Genomic DNA, 19,842 nt, shown 5'->3' on the forward strand with positions numbered 1-19,842 from the left:
ATAACTTTGTCTTGAATCTTTTGTGCTAACTTTACACCAGTGGCAAATCAAGCAATATTGTGCTGTGAGTTAGCATATTCTCTGTTAGCTGAGTATGTTTTTTCTAGTTCTACTGCAATATTTTTCTGTTTAAGCATAGTTCACTTATTTATATCCTATTATCAGCATTAATTTGTTGCACATCATGGGAATTTATGTCATTATATGGGTGTAGTATATGTTAATGAATTTTAGGGAGAACAACAGTGTAATGACCCAAAATTTTAAATTTAATGAAATATTTCTCCCAATGGATATTTTATTTAAGTAATTTTTATAACAAATAGAGAAAATGGTAGTTTAGTGGAAATTGGTCATGTGATGAGCAAATAGGAATGCTCCCAAGATATTTATTTGCATGTTTTAAAGAATGGTAAGGTTAAATAATTGATATGGTTAAATTTGAACATATTGATAGGAAAGGAGAAATTTATGTTTTGGGGTTGAGAGCTTATATTGTTGATGAGGAGGCTTTAAGAAATTATATTTGAATGGAATGTTTTGAAAGTTAGTTTTAAATTAAAATGTTCACTCTTAGATTCGGCTTGAAAATTACTTGGTAAGTGACTTTAAGATTATGATTTATTTGTCAGGAAATTTAGGGCATTGTTAGGATTAAAGTGAAGTTAAAAGAAGTAAGTCTAAAATGCTTCGAAATCTCTCAGGTGCGTGAGTGCGTCCTAATTATCTTAATTTTTTCCTTAAAATATCTTTATTTAATACTTTCTTTAAGTCTTTGCTATTATTCTCTCTATAATTTATATAGTTCTCTCTATTTATCTTATTTTTACTCAATTGGGATTTTATTAAAATTATTCTATTTTATCAAGAAGTTATGCTATTATATCTAATATGTAATAAATTGGTTATTTATTCAAATTAATTCTATTGTTCAAATGTTATATTTGATTTAAATTTATTTTTAAGGTGCTTCATGCATTGAAAAAAAATGTCAAAAGGAAAGTTGACAATTGAATCTTACATTTTGAAAAGAATAATTTCAAAGTCAATTTTTTTGATCCGTGCACACTTGATTTTGATCAAGAGGACTAAGTTCAAAACACTGGTTACTAATGGCAGTTTCATTAGCCCTTGGCATGCCATAGTACACCTAGCTAGCAGGATGCTTGTAGGTGGTGCTAGCCCTGTGCGCAGGCCAACGTATGTGGAACAGAGGGATGGATATTCATGAGCATCGTACTCACACTTGTTTCATGGGCTTTGTGCCTGCGCTTGTTTCATGGTTTCTAACCGTGCTTGATTATTTTGTGGCTTTAAGCTACACTTGTTAGTTATTTACTCTAGTGGACTATATGTCCATGCTTGTTAATCGTTTTGATTAAGTCTCATTAAAGAAAGAATTTTGAACTTGGTTTTCTTTAAATTTGATCTCTGAAAGCAAATTGCTATTTTTACTTTATATAAATTTTATATTGAATGATATATCCCAAGAAGTTTAAGTATGTGTAGAAATTTATTAAAAAAAATAGAAGGAAATGAAATTTGAAGTTTTAATAAGTTTTATTTCGATATATATGTTCATGGGTTATGCATTTACCTAGTTATTGATTCATTGATATACTTTTCATTATTTCCTTCAACTATAAATTGGGCATTACTCACCAGAAAAAAAATTTTGGTTTCAAATATTATAATTGACCCTACACCTCCGACTGAACATTGAGGGGCTATATTACCTTTTGGAACTATGGAAGCATAAGGTAGTTACCTTGAATGTATATATATTTTGTATTAGAAAATTTTAGTTTAGCGCTTCACGTATACTATAGTTAGATCCTAGTTTTATTTTGTTGATATATAATCTGTTGGTGTGAGGCTAGTCTCCTTTTTTGGATTGACTGACAGGTTTTGCTATTGTGTAAATTTTGGGAGGTCCAAATTATAGGGAAAACTCTATCAAAATTTTTATAAGATATTTAAGGTTTTACAAATTTCATAGTTACATACATAAACTAAATATTGATATTTTAGCTTAATATTTTAGTAGTCAAGGCTTATAGAATGAGTTTATCTAATATTTCATGCCAGTCATGCTCTTAGTACTGGAGTGTGACAAAGTTAGGTCCAAAAAGACTAATTGGATGACACTTATGTCCTAAAACATTTTGATGCAAGATGGGTTAGAAATATATATCATTTAAAAGGATATAAATATTGAAGTTTTAGTTGTCAATCGCAGGAAGTAAGGGCATTTGATTCCCTTAGGATGCTTTCAATAATTTACACTAGAGACCTTGCATATATTTGCAATTTAGGTATAGACATTTGCAACTTATTTTCTTTTTTTATTTCATTAGCTAAACCTTCCAATAATCCATGCAAACATTAATTAAGCTCATGTTTGATAGGTAATAATAACAGATCGTCCACCAAATATTTTTATCTTTTCACTCATACTATTTCCGTTTCCATTAATGTTTGCATCAACTAAACATGACCTATATAAGTACCCAATAGTATGCCACTCAAAGTCTAATTTCGCAACAGGATTTTATTGATACTAACCTTTTTTCACATTCAAATGAAGTATCAAATCAGTTTCATTTCATTGGTGGCTAAACAACAAGGGGGCGCAAAGCAGAGTACTAAATCAGCATATACCTTATAAAAAAATTGCAAGAAAAAAACGAATAAGAGACGATTTCAAATTCATAGAAAGGTTCCTAATAGTCCATGTGAAAAAATTTAGCTACTCACGGCAAAATAATATTGGTGAATGATAAACGCAGTATCAAGGAGGAAGATTAAAGAAAACTGCAAGGTAAGGACGGAAAAATAGAGAAAACTGGATAAGCTCTTGCATGTAACCCTTGCTTCTTGAATGTCCCTAGAACCTTCCAACTCAGCCTAAGTCATATACACAACCTATAAAGGAAGTCAAAGAAAGATCAACTTTGCCTCAAGTAAAAACTACGAGGAAATCAGTCATCAATCTATTGGCCGGTTGTAAGTTATTTTATACTTAAAGTAAGCTTCAAATTTATTGGTAAAAAATGTTGAAAATAACCAGAGTTGAGAGTTATATGTTTTAGGAGTATATCACTATCGCTATCCTTTGATGCACGATATAATGACTGGAAAGGGGGGAAACAGTAACAAGCAGCAGCAGTGTCACTAAGACGATCTTCATCATCAGGTACTGTTTCTGTGCATTTCTCAAAGACATCAAAAACTTGATTAACATCACTCTTCAGCTTATGACTCAAGAAGACATAAATGTCAACAAAGTAAGATGCATTTTTATTTGAAAGCAATTTACAAAATTAAAAGGAAAAAAATAAAAAGACAAATCACAATTTGTTGGAATTGTCACGTTGACCCGTTATGTAAAATGAAATTCTTGCCGAAAGAAGACGAACATGTGCCTAGAAGGCTAGAACTGAGGCAAGGCAAATTAATATACCTTAACAATGGAATGCCAAAAATTTGAGATCCACTCCCAACAGCTACAGCCTTCTTTATTCTCAACTTCATTGGGATTGTTTAAGTTATCTGAATCAAAACCAGCTTCATCTCTGGATTTTTGCCATCTTTCAACATCGCTGCACAAAACATGCCACTCCCACTTGCTTATTTTAAGCAGTACTGACTCAATATATAGTGTAAAATGGTATTTCAAGTCGGTTCAATCTCAACAAAACAAGAGCAATGAATATGCATGATATATAGTTGATGACGCATGGCAATTTGATCGTATACGTATTAAGATTCCCTCCCATCCTTAATGTATAAATCCTTCCTTGTGGGCCTTAATATAAAACCTTTTGTCTAAAGTATTAATTTTTTCTCAAATATCCTTTGTTATGATATTACTTACAATTACATAAACTCCTCTAATTAACTTGAGTAAAGCAAGAGGTGGGAACTGGGAGTTGGATTGACAGGTTATTTTTGGGGTTAGTTGATGGAGTTTGTGGGGAGAGAGAAACAAAAAATGAAACTTTAATTTGTGGCTGAGGTTGATGACAGGAGAGTTTGAAGCATTGTATTTTGGAATTTTGCAGGAGAATGAAGGAGGCTAGTAAGATTGCAAGAGTAGTAAGATGCATGGTGTGCAGATTGCAAAAATCTTTATATGGGCATATAGCAAGAGAGGGGAATCAATGTGTTGATATGTTGGCGAACTTGAGTGTGAATTTGGCCGAGGGTCTTCATATATGGTATGGGAGATTATATTGTTGAAGAGGCCGGCTAGACTAATCTGGTTAGCACATAAGTGTAGTTTTGGTTTTGATAGGGATTAACTGCTACGTTGGTCTTGTATTTGTTTTATTTCTTGTTACTAGCTTAATTTGGGCTCTGGCTTGTCACTATACACCCAAAAAACAAAAAAATCGTTAATGGTGATTTTAAAATTTTAAAAGCATTAATATCTAATTTTAACTAAATTCCTTCATTTATGTGAAGTTATTAGTAAGTTTTTATGAGAGATAAAGATAATGAAAGTTTAGTCCCTCCATTTTCAATAGTTATCAAGTTGGTCCTTCAAGTTTATTGTTTATCAATTTGGTCCCCTAAATTTATTTCAGTTATCAATTTAACCCTTATACTGTTAAAATTTACTAAAATGGATCATAAAATATTGATGGCAATCATGAAAATTAATAAAATAAAGTGTAATACTGTAATTGTATAGGTAATTAGGAAAAACAGATGTGGAAATTTTAAAAAATAAAAGAACAAAAGTAACATAAGAGATTTGATTGATAAAAATTCAATTGATTTGATGGCTAATGTTCTCATTTAGCTGCATACAAATGCCAAATGATCAATATACTTTGCACATTAGATTAATTTGAGAGGTAATTTTTGTTTTGAAACTCAAAAGGACTAACATGATAATTTAAGAAATGTAAGGGACTGACTGGATAAAAATTAAATTTGAATGTGACCAAATTTATAACTTAGTTAAGTTTGGGGGATCAAATTAAAAGTTCTATAATCCTTTTGTATAATAAGGACGTGAAAGGATCCAATATAGACACAATAAATAACTAAATATGAATCTAAAGGAAATATGTTATTCCAACGAATTAAATTAGCTTCATCAAAGGTATGCATCTACCAAACTATTTTCTAATGGGTTAAAGGGCAAATCTACACATAAAGTAGTCAGCTATGGGCAGCTAGTATTATAAAGTGAGAAAAATGGTATTAATACCCATAACATTATATGAGTGGGTGCAATAGTGACTAAATCATTAACTTTGCCCTAACAACATTAGTTTCCAGTCTATGCATGCCACGTGTCAATCTCTGATAACATAGACAAAAAAAGAGGGAAAAATACTCACGAAGTGGTTATCTAGGGGCATCTAATAGCCTAAAGTAAGAAAAAAGGGCAAAAATACCCATAACATTACTAGAGCTGGTACAAAAGTGATCAATTCATCAAATATCTTAAATGTTGACCGTTTAGTTGACACTCAAGCGAAAGTTGATCATTTTTTCACTAATGTAGACAAAACATATTCCCAGGTGAATTTCTACAAAGGTTGATCGATCATCGTATGAGTACCTATAATGTTACTTTGATAGGTGCAATAGTGACTAATATGTCAAAATTCATGCCATGGTGTTAAATGATTTTCACCACTACTGCAAAGAAGCAAGTGATTTAATTTGATGTTTAGTCAAAATGATATTTTCCCATATAACATTCAAACAATGACTAATTAACCTCAATAGAATTTTATTTAGGAATATTTTTTGTCTAAACCAATAAAAAAATGGTCAACTTTTGCATAGGTATAAGCTAAATAGTCAACATTTAAAGGTTTGATTAATTACTCACTTTTTACACCAACTCTAATAATGTTACAGGTATTTTTATCTTTTGTCACCTTAGTCTACTGGATACCCTTAGTTGACCACTTCATAGGTATTTTTATCCCTTTTTTAGTTCACTTAGCAAAAACTGATATGTGGCATGCACAGTCAGTATTTAACATCGGAAATTAACGCCGTTAGGGCAAAGTTAATGGTTTGATTACTTTTGCACCCACTCATGTAACATTATGGGTATTTATGTTATTTTCCTCACTTTATGCTGGGTACCCTTAGACAACTACTTTATGTGCGAATTTGCCCTTTAACCCTTTTCTAATACTAAGCAAAGGGCTATATGCCCCACCATTAATCACTTGAACAAGGGTATATTACTAAAAGCGTAATCATGGATATCTTTGCATCGGGATTCTCTTCTATAATTGTGTAAAAACACCTGATTATAACACATAATTATATGATATGCTAAAACATAAGAACAGTTTTGCAGGAGTATAAGAAAACGAACCCAATAACATAATAAATCGAATAGTGCCTATGAAAATAAAATAATTAAGGAAATATAATATTTATATGAATTGAAAGATAATATTAAATTTTGGTATTAAACAAATATTTAACAGCCATCAAGCATGCAATTATATAAAATATAAAATTTCATCTAATATAGGGGTTGATCTACATACCTTGAAGCATTTGTTCTACTCTTATGGATTTTGTTAGGGGCACTAGGCTCTGCCTTAGGGATAGACTCATCTTCAATGATATTGTTGATGTCTAGATCAATGATCTCAACGGAATTATTGATGCTGCTAGGGCCTTCGTCCCTTGTTCTTCGCCAAGTTTCAATATCTTCTTTACACACCACACGCCATCCACACTTCTTTATTTTAAACTTTGGGGACTCATTATCAAATACATTCCCAGCAAAAAATACCATTTGAAGTCCGTTTACAACCAAAGAGGAACAACGAATATATATAATACAAAGTTCATGACTACGATTTGATTGTAAACTAATATTGTAGAGACAATACGTATCTGGAAATTCATCATCAGGAAATCTGCAGGTCCACAAAACTGGATCACACCCTACTCCATATGCCAAATCGTTTTCTAACACCAAGCATGTGGCTATGCCCCATTCACTTGAACCACAACCATCAGGTATGCTTATTGTGAATGACACATTTGGAAGAATGAATTCTTCCTCACAAATGTAGTTTTGATCAGAAAACCATGGTGGCACTTCACTACCTGGAATTGCTAACACCCGAGTAGGTTGCATGAAGAAGTCAGGCTGTGACCACGAAAATTTTTTGTGTAAGAAGTATAGCAATTAATGGGGTAAGAAATGACAAGTACATAAAAGTCAAATATCTATATATTCATTGTTAAAAAATTAAGGAAATCAAAAAAATCAAGTAATTAAAAAAAAAAAACTCACGATTTGTGAATCCCGCGTCATAATAGCAGACACAAAACTTAAAGGTACACTTTTGTATTGTTCATCCAGGTTATCAAATGACACTTCATTGAGGTTTTGAACCTATAAGAAAAAATTTGCCACGTTAAAGAAGTATAATGATTAATATGAAAGAAGAAGCAAAGGCAAATCAAACAAACCTCCTGAGATTGAAATGATTCAATGAACTCCCAGAGTTCGTCTGAACATGCGTAATGTTCCATTGATGGACAACCACTTGCCACAATAATGGATAGATTCGAAGGAAGTTGTGGCAAAGATTGAAGCCTTGGGCAATCCACGAGACCAATAGCTTTAAGTTTTGAAAGATTGGAAATGAGGCCAGATGGTAAGTCAATGAAATTGTTTCCACTTAAATCTACTGTTGTCAATGATGATAACTTGCTGATGTCATTAGGAAGTGATCCATCATGGAGATCACAAAAACTTAAATGTAATTCCTTCAGGGATGATAAAGAAGGGGACAACATAAAATTTGTTGATCTTGAAGGCCTTTGAAGCCCTAATGCCTTTCCGAGAAAGGAGAAGGAGCTCCCTGATGATAAAGATTGTGCTTGACCATTGCATTCACATATTGACAGCCCTTTCGTGGGAATTCCACACAAATGAAGCACTTCCAACGCCTTATTTTCATTCAAATTCGCTGGCAGCCTTGAAAATTTCGAGCAACCAGAAATATGGATAATCTTTAGAACTTTCAATTTACGAATGTCATTTGGAAGGCAAACCAGATTTTTGCAGTTCATCAAATTTAATTCAACAAGACCAGTCAAATTGCCCAGTGATGGAGGTAGCTTGGCTATAGCAGTATTCTCTAAATCAAGCTTAGATAGACGATTCATGTCTTTTCCAAACTCAGGAAGTTTTCTTACTTTTAAGCAACCAGATAGAACAAAAGTTTCTAAGCGATTCATCTCAAATTTTCTTGGAAGGGTTTTAACTTTTGTGCAGCCTTTCAAATTAACAATGACAAGATTCTTGTGTTGCCCAAGAGATTGGTGAATTTCAACAACGTTAGGACACCATTTGAGAATCAATCTTTCAAGATTGGGAATTCCATCAAAATCTGGGATTTTGATGAGGTATTTGGAATAAGATAAATCAATGGACTTGAGCCTTGTAGAGACTAAAAAAACTAAAAAAAAGTCAAAATCTAGTTATGATAATAAATGTATTATATGGACAAACAATTTAAATGAAAGGACCATAATTACCTGTTGAGTTTGATTGGGCAAAGAATCTAAAGGATACCCCTTCCATTTTATGACTTTCAACCCGTTGGAAAGGGACTTAAGTCCTTGTGGAAGATTCAATAGGCAATGAGAAACACGTAAGCGACTCAAAATGACAAGTAACTTGAGATTACTCATCTTTGAGAAGGCTTCAGGATCCCAAAATGCATTTGATGAATTTTCTAGTGTTAGAACTATACCCCGGATTGTTCCCATCCCCTGTGAAATAATAAGTCAAGATAATAATGCATAAAATTCATGGAATAATTTATTAAATAAATAGTGCACATAAAGTCACAAGAACTTAGGGATGTTACCTTATTTCTTTCTAGTACGTCATTGGCATCCTGCAAAGAAAATATCCTAGAACGTTTTCTAGCATCATCAGGTGATTCTTGAAAGACAATATATTTACCCATATCTTGAAGAATATCATGCGCCCATAGACGGCCGTCGTAGCTAATTACTAGTGATTTTTCAATAAGAACATCTATTCCAATTTCTGGGTGAAGATCCTCATCCAAAGTTTCTAAAATTTGTTTGACACGGTCTATGGCCATCCCATTGAAAAAGCAAGAAATATCTAAGAATATAGTCTTCTCCTTTTGATCTAATCCATCGACACTAACCTTAAGTATCTTCAAAATGTTATCATGAGGAACCTTCTTTAACTTAGCTAGTGCATCCTTCCATTTCTCTATAGTTCTTCCGCAAAGAAAAGAACCTAACACTTTCAGAGCTAAAGGAAGGCCTCCAGCATATTCCATCACGCTTTTAGAAAGCTCCAAGTAATTCTCAGATGGTTGATTTTTTCCTTGAAAAGCATGTTGACAAAAAAGATCAAAGGATTCGCCATCGCTCAAGAATTTTATATTGTATTGAGTCGATACATCATATGATGATAACAAACGCTTATCTCTTGTTGTTATTATTATTCTACTCCCCTCACCAAACCATCCTTGCTTTTGAGCCAAATGTTCAAGCTGGCTTATATCGCTTACGTCATCAAGGACAAGTAGAACTTTTCTATCCTCTAACATGTTTTTTATCAACTTCATTCCTTCATAACAATCATCCACTTCCACACTTCTTTTATTCAAAGAAACAAGAAGTTTTCTTTGCAATGAAATCAAACCACCCTTTTCATATACCTCTCTGATATTATGAAGAAAGCAACAAACCTCAAAATCCTTGCACTTTCGAACATAAAAAGCTCTAGCAAGAGTAGTTTTGCCTAAGCCTCCTACTCCCCATATTCCTATAGATCGAACTCCTTCCAAATGATCACTTGCTATGACTAACTCCAACTCATCTAATTTTGATTCAATTCCAACTAATACACCAAGGTCAGATGGTGATTCATCAAGTAACTTAGACATCATTTCTTTAGCAATGCTTTCAATGAATTCTGTTTCATGCCTGCAAATTAAAGAAGAAAATTGTAGCATAAACTTTCATTGGACTTGAAAATAGCATGATCATCTAAGTCAATTGAATTATAAAATGTCAAGCACAAGCACTATAAATAGTTAATGTGAGATATAAGAAAACATGACCACAAATGTAGCACCTTTAAGTTTACCATGATACTGAATTTATTTTAGTAGGAATAAGCGATAGTTTCATTCATAGAAGAGCTGAACGTAGCTTCTAGTATTAATTCACATGTATGGGCCTACAAAGACTATAATTAATAAGAATATTCACATCAATTTAACTTTCTTGATATCGCACCGTGCCCCTTTTGAAATCTAGTATATCATTTACAATTAATGAGAATACAAAACAAGAAAATAGTAATTTTCTCTCAGAATGGAAAGAAGTTCTCTCACACTTTTTCTCATAAAGCTTTTTGTAAAAAATTAATCACAGAATTTCTCACAAAATTCTAAATAGAAAGAAATTTTGAGAGAATAATGAGAAAATTAGAGAAAAAAAAACTTGCTTCATGGCGGAAAAATTTTCTCTCAATTTAATCAGTGAGAAATGTTTGACAAAAAAAAATTAATGATGAAAAACATGAAAATAAAAACTCATTAAGTTTCTCTTAGATTTGTCTGAGAAAAGCTTACTCTAAAAAAATTCAAGAGAAATTCAATGAATTCTCTCAAATAATATTGAGAAAAATTTTGTCTCAAAAAAAGTCCAAGGAACTTTTTCTCAGATTAAGTCAAGAGAAATATTCTCTCATTTTTTTGTAAGAGAAACTCTCTCAAAATTTACCATGAGAAAATTTCAAATTTCTCTCAGATTTTTCTAAAAGAAAACTATAAAATACATATTATTATATATATATATATATAAAATTACTTATTCAATACTCATATTGTGTATATTATTGAATGACATGGTCCAAAAAGTGACAAAAGTAAGTGTAAAGCAAGAGGAGGTAGATGCTAATAGGGATTAGGTCTAATGTTATAATATGATGAATTAAAGTTTGAATCGCTACTCAAACTTATGTTAAATATTTGTATGCAATTAAAAAAACAACAAGGAGTATATGTCAGAAAGATGAAATAGTGTTAATAAACTAATAATTATTTTTATAGAGAGTGGATCAATGTTAAAGTATTATATAACATATCATTATAATTTACATAATAATGTCAATGTTAATTTATCATACAACCATTGACATCTATAGAATATAAGTTTGGAAAAAAATTTATATATAGAATTAAATTGTCTTATATTTCACTTTTTCAATTGAGAAAAATTATTTATATAATATATAATATAACTTATTTAGTTTTAAAATATACAAAATTAAGTTACTCTAAAAAAAATCCTAAGTTGTAGTCTTACTGGTTGCAAGCATATTGCTTTGGTTCACATTTTTGATCAGTTTGCTAGACAAATTTTTTCTCTTTTGCATGCAAAAAATTGACCACTTATTGAGTAAAAAAAAATTGCTAAAATTTCCCTTCAGTGATGACAAATTGCCGCAACTAAAATTTTTTTTCTTAAAAAGTAAAAATTTAAATATAATTATAAATTATATTAAATAATTTATAAAATTATTTTTTAAAATATTTTAAATGAAAAATATAAAATTAAACATAAAGTATGTAAATTAAAAAATATTTCAAAATTAATATCATTTAATTTTTAATAAATTTAAATTAAATAATATATCATAAAATTAGTGATTAAATTATTAAAAAATTTGAAATTATTTTTGAGGTTAAATAAATTATTTTTTTAAAATAAAATAATATAAACTTTATAAAAGTGTATAGTTTAGTAATATATATTTCATTTTCTTAATTTAAGACATCAAATTTATTGTAGCTTAACTAGAAAAAAGGCAGGAACAAAAGGTGGAGCCAAGGACATAGATTCTACTCCAAGGTAAGACATATTTATAAATAGAGGTATTATATCGCGTGCATATGGCAAGTAACATGGCATGACATGGCTCACATGTGGGAAGGGATAACATTTAATTTTTAATATGTTATCTAAATTTCTCACAAAACTTCTCTTGATATATTCCGTGAGAAATGTCTCTCGGAACATTTCCAAGAGAAAGTTTTCATGAAAAATTTTGAGAGAATATTGCTCTCGAATAAATTCAAGAGAAGTTTCTCTCAAATTTTGCTAAGAGAAGTCCTCTCAGATTATTTCATAAAAAACATTTTCTCTCAAATTAATCTAAGTGAAATTGTTTCTCGTAATATTTTGAGAGAAAATAAAAATTCCTATGAATGAGAAATCTCTTCTCTCATAATATTTTTTTACATTTTTTATCAAAATAATTCTAACAGAACTATGTTGTTTTGTTGTAGTGATATTTCCATGTGCCTACATTTACTTTATCATAATTATTAAATTAATATATTTCAAAGTGAAATAGTTGGGTTTTTTATTTTTTTATAAAAAGAATAAATCTAATTTAACTTAGTTGTAGTTTTGAACTTACAAGTATTTTCCTTGTTTTAGCTTCATTCTAAGACTCATTATTTAATATATGGTACAATCGTAATTTGGCCCTTAAATTATAAGCCTAGAATCATCTGTGACTCTAAACTCATTTTTAATACATTTTTACTCCAAAACTTTTAAAATCATGGCAATCTCTCTTGTCATAAATAACTTTGACCTTTAATTGATTAAAAAAATTACAGAATGGGACTTCAAAAATTGCATAAAAGTACAAAAAGTATCACATAAAAGGACCCAAAAATTACAAATTTTATTTTTTGTTCCTTTTCTATAATTTTTTATGTCCTTTTTTGTATTTTTCTAGTCAATTAATAGTTAAAGTTAACAATTGAGGAAGATTGCTATGATTTTAAAAGTTTAGGGGGTGAAAAGTTTAGAGTCCCGATGCTCTTGAACTTGTAATTTAAGAGCAAATTGTTATTTTACTTTTTAAAATATATAGAAAGTCATGCTAATCATAAGCCATGGACATTATATAGTTCAATTCAAGCTACTACTTTTAGTCTTACTTATAAGTCATTTTCAACATGATTTAATAAAATTAAAGAAAACAATACAACTTATTAATTCTTTTTAAAAATTTTGATAAATTTTCAACTTTATTCCTATTAAATATACATATTCTAATAACATATTTCATCTCACCAATATTTAATAATGGATAAAAGAATAAAATTGTAATAAAAAACAATGACATTCCCTATAGATAAGACAAAAATTTTTCTCTCTCCTTATAAATAAGATCAAAAGAGGAAAGAGATGTTTAAAAAGTGCCTCCCCAGTCCGCATACAATTTATGTGGCCATATAGCTATTGCACTAAATTGAATTAAACTATTAGGTGTCGAAACGATGCATCAGCGAGGGGTGTGTTGATGTGTCGAAAAGCTTTAAGTAACATAACTACCGAAAAATGGGACAAAAAAAAAAGAAAAGGAAATAAAATAAAGATTGACGTGGTTATAGTTTATTTTGAATATCTTTTTCACCCAAAAATAATAATAATTACTGAGAGAGAAGTAGAAATTACTTATTTCTGGAGTCCCAACCAGATATGCTAGCAACTTCTTCTAAAGCATCCCTCCATCTTTGCACCTTCATTTTGTCTTCTGTAAATCTTTTTTCATGATTCTTGAATGCTTCTGCAAAACTTCCGTTTTGTTTCCTAACATCAGATGGATCTACACTGTGAAAAATTGGAAATATTTGAAGACCCAATTCTTTTTTCGAATGGAGGATCTTTTGGAGCTCATCCAAACACCAGGTTGAAGAAGCATATCCTGGGGAGAGCACAACAATTGCAGAACGAGATTCGTCAATTGCTTGTAGTAAACTTGGGTTTATATATTGTCCCCTTTCAAGTCCTTCTTCATCCCTAAAAGTTCTTAATCCTTTGCATTGTAAAGAAGTATACAGATGATCAATAAAGCCTGTGCGAGTATCTTCACCTCGAAAACTCAAGAACACATGATACTTTCGTCTCTTAGTTGAACTTGAAGAGCTTGAAGAACACCCAACTACTCCATCAGCATCAACCGCCATTGCAAGGATTCGGAATCTGAACCAATTAATGTACAAAATTTTGAAAAGCACAAAATAAAAAAGAACACACACACATGTATAAAATAGGAACGTCAACAAACCGTGCAACAATTAGTAAGGGACATTGAAGATGAAAGAAAGTGAACAATATCTTGTAAATACCCCATAATGTACAAAATTTCCCGTCTATTTGAGTTTCAAAGCGAAATCTTCAACAGACACACCAAGTCCCATGACACAAACTAGTAAATAATCCATTTTACTGAAGAAAATAAGACTATATAAGCTTCAAGATTTACCCTTACCGCAAGATTAATTCACTCTACATGCATAAATTAAATGGAAGTAGAATATGTGTACGTATGATAAGCGAATCTTGCTCTACACATATACATATACATACATACATATATATATATATATAATAGGCAATTGGACTGCGAATGATGTTAATGTTGCTAGTACTATATAATAAAAGAAGCATGAGATATCCATAAAAAAAATAAAAAATATAAATAATGTTGATGTGCCTACTAGTACCTTGTATCGTTTATTCCAATTTTCCACGTTTTACAGGAGGTGTTTGGATGTGCAATAGCCTAAGGGTTCTCATAGATTCGATTTAGTTTGGTTTTGAGAAAAAATAGAATTGAACCAAACCAATGGGTTCACCAAAGCTTAGGAACCATTCAATTTCTCATTTGGTTTGGTTTGGTTTAAGGTTAGATCAAGTTTAATTTATTTTTTAGATATTTTTCATTATATATATGAATTTTTAATATTAATTTTTAACTATTAAATAGTATTTTCAATGAAAATGATCTCTTGAGAACCAAAGAATATTTTTTAACAATTATTTAGCACATTTAATTATTAAAAACTAATATGCTATCCTTAAAACAATTGATTATAAAATTTAAAAAAATATCACAAAAGTTATAGATAACATTAAACTAATTGTAACGTATTTTTTACTAGTGATTTATGGGTAATAAATTTGGGAAAAAAAACAATTAGATAACTTTATAAAATATATAAAATAGATGTAATAAGACATGGTTTGATTTGTTTTAAGTTTCAAGAGACAAAACCTGAACTAAATTGAATCAATCAATTTTCTTAAAAAAAAAAAAACTAAATCAAACCTTATTTATAATTGATTTTAATATTTGGATCGGTCTTGTCAACAAATCTACTCAGATCCGTTCTCACACAATTCCGAAAGCAAAATAGAATGGAATCACTTTGAAGAATTAGAAAACAAAATAAGAGAAACTTCAACAGGCAGTGCACTCAAGACTCTGTTCCCACAAGAAACTATGTGAAGGTTAAATAATCGAAGAAGAACCTGTGCAAATAGATAATTTCACAGATCGATCTAAACATAAAAATAATGATTTCATGGAATAGATCTAAAAAAACAGAGAGCAAAGGAGAAAATAGGAACCTGAAGGATGAAACAAACAATGTTGAGGACAAGTCTTGTGTTTAGTCTTCAGTTTCTGGTATATGCAAAATCTATGAGCTGGTGTGTGTGTGTGTTTCTATATAAAGATCCAAGGCGTAAGATTCAGTAAGTCGTCGAAGTCAGTCCAATCTGAATTGCCATCCAGCTGTGTCTTACTCTATATAATATTTTGTTGGTAAATGTCTTTATATGACAATTTAATATCAAAATGTTGGCACCAAAGAACAAGGAAAGACTAAATATTTTAATAAAATCTCGAGACTCGGAACTTTTTTGTCCAATTATTCAGACCTCACACTAATACGTTTGTTTAAATCTTTTTAACGGGGCATCCCAGCAACTCCTTTTATATTTTTGTTGTTTAGTTTAAGGTTTTTAAGGAAATTCAAGGTCATGTGCATGTTTATGGTTACTGCCATGCCTAGCTATTATATTTCTATATATAAGATGTTTTTAATTGAATCTTGCATTTTAATAAACTTTTTTAGTTTAAATCTCATTAAATTACAATAATTTTCTAATTTTAACCCTAATAATGTTAACTAATATCGTGATAGTAGTGGATAAAGCACATAATTAATATATCTTTCCTTTTTTTAAGATAAGAGCAAAATTATTTAATTATTAAAAAAATTCATGACATCTCTTATATTTAAGAATAAAATAAACTTTTAGGGACGAAGCTCCTGTCCAAAAAAGTCTTAAATGAGATTGATAAGCATAGTAGTGCCTTCTTCTCATGAGATCGAGAAACTTCACATCATCTATTGGGAAAAAGTCTGATTAACGTTCAGGAATTAAGAGCCTCCGCCTGCAGAAAGAGGCATACATTATGACTTAAAGATAAGTATAAATAACTTCCAAGCTACAAATATTATAACAGCAACATAATTATGGCAGAACAGCGTAACAAATGTCATTGGGCTTGGATCTTATGCCTTCAACCATTTTTTGTTTCTATGAGATTATTTTTTTTTAAATATATATATATATATAATGTAAGAGGTAATTGGACTGCGAATATAATGATGTTAATGTTGCTGGTACTATATAATAAAAGAAGCATGAGATATCCACAAACAAGAAAATTTTAAAAAATAAATAAATAACGTTGACGTGCCTGCCAGTACCTTGAATCATTTATTCCAATTTTCCGCGTTTTGCAAGGGGTGGTGTCTAGATGTGCACATCATTTTCGTTTATTCTGTCATATGTGTGCGTGTGTGCTAACAAAGAAAAAAGATATAAATTACATATATTTTATCAATTTATTGCAAAAAAGAAGAAGAAATATTTATCTTTTTAGTTAAAAGTAATATTAACAATTAATCGGTAAAGATAATAATACTTGTGGTCATATTTGTTGACTTTTTTTTTTGTTGCTAAATTGTATAAGAACATTCTTATGAAGATCAGAAGATATAATTATAAAATTGAGCAATTGCATGAATATAAATTTATTTTTTTCGTTAATGTATATATAATATTAACTGATTGTGCTTATTAAAAAATATGTTTAATTTATCTATGTTAGACTTAATATTTTTTTTAGAGTTTTGTTATCTAAAAAATATATTGATTTATTTTTTTACTATTACGATGTGAAGTAGATTCGTCTGAATCTTTTTTTTTTCAAATTATGTATATTCATTGACATGTAAAAATATAATTTTTTTAACCAACACATATAAAAATATATTGAAAATCTAAACTTTAATTAGTAATTGATTTATTTTTAATGAACTCAATTTTCATTTAATTATTTAAATTAACATGCTAAAATGAAATTCACAATAAAAATTAATCGTGAAAAGCTTAAATTGTCAATATGTGTGTTTTAACTTTTAAAATTAATTCCGTAAACAAAAATAAACCTCCAAAAACAATTCTAGCCAGATACGTCCTCACACAGTTCCGAAGGCAAAACAGAATGGAATCAAATTTGAGCTCCAAATTAGAAAACTAAATAAGAGAAACTTCAACGAGGTGCGAATAGATGATTTGACAGATCTAAACATAAAAATAATGAGTTCAATGAATGGATCTTTAAAAAAAAAAAAAAAAAAACAGAGAGCTAAGGAGAAAATAGGAACCTGAAGGATGAAATAATAATGTTGAGGCCAGGCCTGCTGTTCAGTCTTCGGCCTCTTGTATATGCAAAATCTATGAAGGGTGTCTGTTTCTTTCTTTCTTTCTATATGAAGCCCCAAGGCGTAAGATTCGGTCCCAAGTCGTCGACGTCAGTCTAATCTGAATTGCCATCCAGCTGTGTCTTACTCTATATAATATTTTATTTTTTTGGTGAAATGTCTTTATATGACATTTTAATGTAAAAATGTTGACACCAAAGAACAAGGAAAGACGAAATATGTTAATAAAATCTTGAGACTTGGAGCTTTTGTCCAATTATTCAGACCTCACACTAATACGTTGTTTTAAATCTTTTTAACGGGGCATCCCAGCAATCCCCTTTCCCTTCTATTTTGATTGTTTAATTTAGAACACATTCTTCTATATGATGGACCCTCCTCTCAATAAATTTTCTCGAACAATTCGATCTATTTCCTCCTCTCACGGTTTTTAAGGAAATTCAAGGTCACATGCATGCTTATGGTGATTCAAAGTGAAACATGAATGGGATTGAAGTTTTGTCCCGTGCTTTGTCCAATCTTACTCAGGATTGAGATAAGATGGGACCTCGATTGGGATCAAGATGTCCAGACAAAACATGAAAATAATTTGGATAATAATATTTTTTTAAAAATTATATAATTTATTTAAGTTCAAAATCAAAACAAAACGAGTGTATAAATTCAATTATTGAGTTATAACGATAATTTAAAGTGAAAGAACACAATCACACCAATCACAATTTAAAGTAAAGTGCACAATAACCATAAATGACATCCAAGCTTCAAATATTATAACAACATAATTATTGAATTACATAATTTAAATGAGCAAATGATTATGTAAAAAAGATAAAAATAAATATACACAAAATATATACTTTGACTCTAACTAAATAAATAATATATTAAATATTAATAAAATAAAATAAAATAAAAATATAATAATATATTTGGGACAGGATGAGATATGCCAAAGGTGATCCCATGTCTTGTTTATAACATATTTTTGTCCTTTTCCGCAAAATCTTATCTTGATTAGGATGGGGACAAGTATGAACACTCTTAGTAAATTCTCTATTTGTTCTGTCTACTCTTTTTTAAATGAAGGTTTCTCTTGTGCAAGCACTTTTATATGGAAATTCATCTGGCGCCTTCAAATCCCTAAGAAAATGAAAATGCTTATGATGCAGTTCACACTGCACAATTGAGACAACGAAGAGGACTCTGTTAATTCAAAATAAATGTAACATTTAATTCATTCAAAAAATCTTATTAATTATGCTTAAGTGAAATATAATAAAGTAAGGATATAATTGAAAAAAAAATATACATATATAACCTATCGAAAATTTTATATTTTAAATAAAGTAGGACTTCTTAAAAAATGCTTTATATTGTGATATAGACAGCAAAAAGAATTTAATTATGTAATTTATTCAAGGTCACATGCGCACAGTAATGGAAGCCACGGTGGAGGTTGGGCGACAGTGCTTCAGGCTCCATGACCTTGATTGGTGGATTTTCTTTTTAAAAAATTAAATAAACAGTATTTTAATCATTTTTAAGAAAAAATAATTTCAATTTATTTCCTTAATCCTGCAATATTATTTTAGATTTCATTAATTTTAATTTCAAATAAAATTCCTACCATGATTCTTTACGGACATTCCCCCATAAAAAAAGTAGGAAATAGATCTGTGATGAGTCTAATACGTCAATAAATTTGGAGGGCACCAAAATCTGCCCATTTCTGCCCTTAACATTATATGCCTACCTGTGGGAACTAATCCTCTCAGCATCTCATGTCTTAGCGTCTTAAAATCCTCCCCGTTTAAATAATCAGTAGACTCATAATATGAACTAGTTACATCAAAAGGCTTTCAAAATGGGAGAATGACAGTAAAGTTTTAAAAGAAGAAATTAATGAGAAGTAAATTCTCAACAAAATTTTTGAAAAATGAGTTGTAAATATTAATGGAAATTTCAATTACAAACTAAAAATTGCATTTAGAATTTATATCTCTTAGGAACTTCTGAATTTGAAATTATTTGAATTAATATTTGCAATTTATTTGTCAAAAAAATTTATCATAGATCTAACTATCATTAGTTCCCTCTTTTAGTCTTTTGGGACTTAACTATCATTTTCCTTTTAAAAATCTCTATGAACTGTGTATAGCCTATTTTT

General features: G+C 30.0%; 2 protein-coding genes across 2 annotated transcripts; both read right to left on the reverse strand.

Annotated features, from left to right (window-relative positions):
• Positions 1-2,734: 2,734 nt before the first annotated feature.
• Positions 2,735-9,947, reverse strand: LOC129317404 (TMV resistance protein N-like). The gene is made up of 7 exons (XM_054961734.1): positions 8,883-9,947; positions 8,585-8,784; positions 7,474-8,449; positions 7,295-7,396; positions 6,534-7,147; positions 3,464-3,602; positions 2,735-2,925 (listed from the first exon to the last, which is right to left on the reverse strand). The coding sequence occupies exons 1-7, from the start codon at positions 9,945-9,947 to the stop codon at positions 2,908-2,910; spliced, it is 3,114 nt and encodes a 1,037-aa protein (XP_054817709.1). The 3' UTR covers positions 2,735-2,907.
• Positions 9,948-13,538: 3,591 nt separating this feature from the next.
• Positions 13,539-15,632, reverse strand: LOC129317865 (disease resistance protein RPV1-like). The gene is made up of 2 exons (XM_054962269.1): positions 15,502-15,632; positions 13,539-14,070 (listed from the first exon to the last, which is right to left on the reverse strand). The coding sequence occupies exon 2, from the start codon at positions 14,052-14,054 to the stop codon at positions 13,539-13,541; it is 516 nt and encodes a 171-aa protein (XP_054818244.1). The 5' UTR covers positions 14,055-14,070; positions 15,502-15,632.
• Between the last annotated feature and the right edge of the window lie 4,210 nt (positions 15,633-19,842).

The sequence above is a fragment of the Prosopis cineraria genome, unplaced genomic scaffold (assembly GCF_029017545.1).
Source record: "Prosopis cineraria cultivar Desert tree isolate PC_DT_omini unplaced genomic scaffold, ASM2901754v1 PC8, whole genome shotgun sequence".
Lineage (NCBI taxonomy): Eukaryota > Viridiplantae > Streptophyta > Magnoliopsida > Fabales > Fabaceae > Prosopis > Prosopis cineraria.

What these genes read in the sequence shown, in the direction of transcription:
- LOC129317404 (XM_054961734.1), bottom strand. Translation starts at nt 9,947, where the DNA reads ATGATGTCTAAGTTACTTGATGAATCACCATCTGACCTTGGTGTATTA. An exon ending in ACGTACTAGAAAGAAATAAG is followed by an intron (nt 8,785 to 8,882) that starts GTAACATCCCTA and finishes ATTATTTCACAG; the next exon opens with GGGATGGGAACAATCCGGGG. An exon ending in AGTAGAACAAATGCTTCAAG is followed by an intron (nt 3,603 to 6,533) that starts GTATGTAGATCA and finishes TGTTTTGTGCAG; the next exon opens with CGATGTTGAAAGATGGCAAA.
- LOC129317865 (XM_054962269.1), bottom strand. Translation starts at nt 14,054, where the DNA reads ATGGCGGTTGATGCTGATGGAGTAGTTGGGTGTTCTTCAAGCTCTTCA.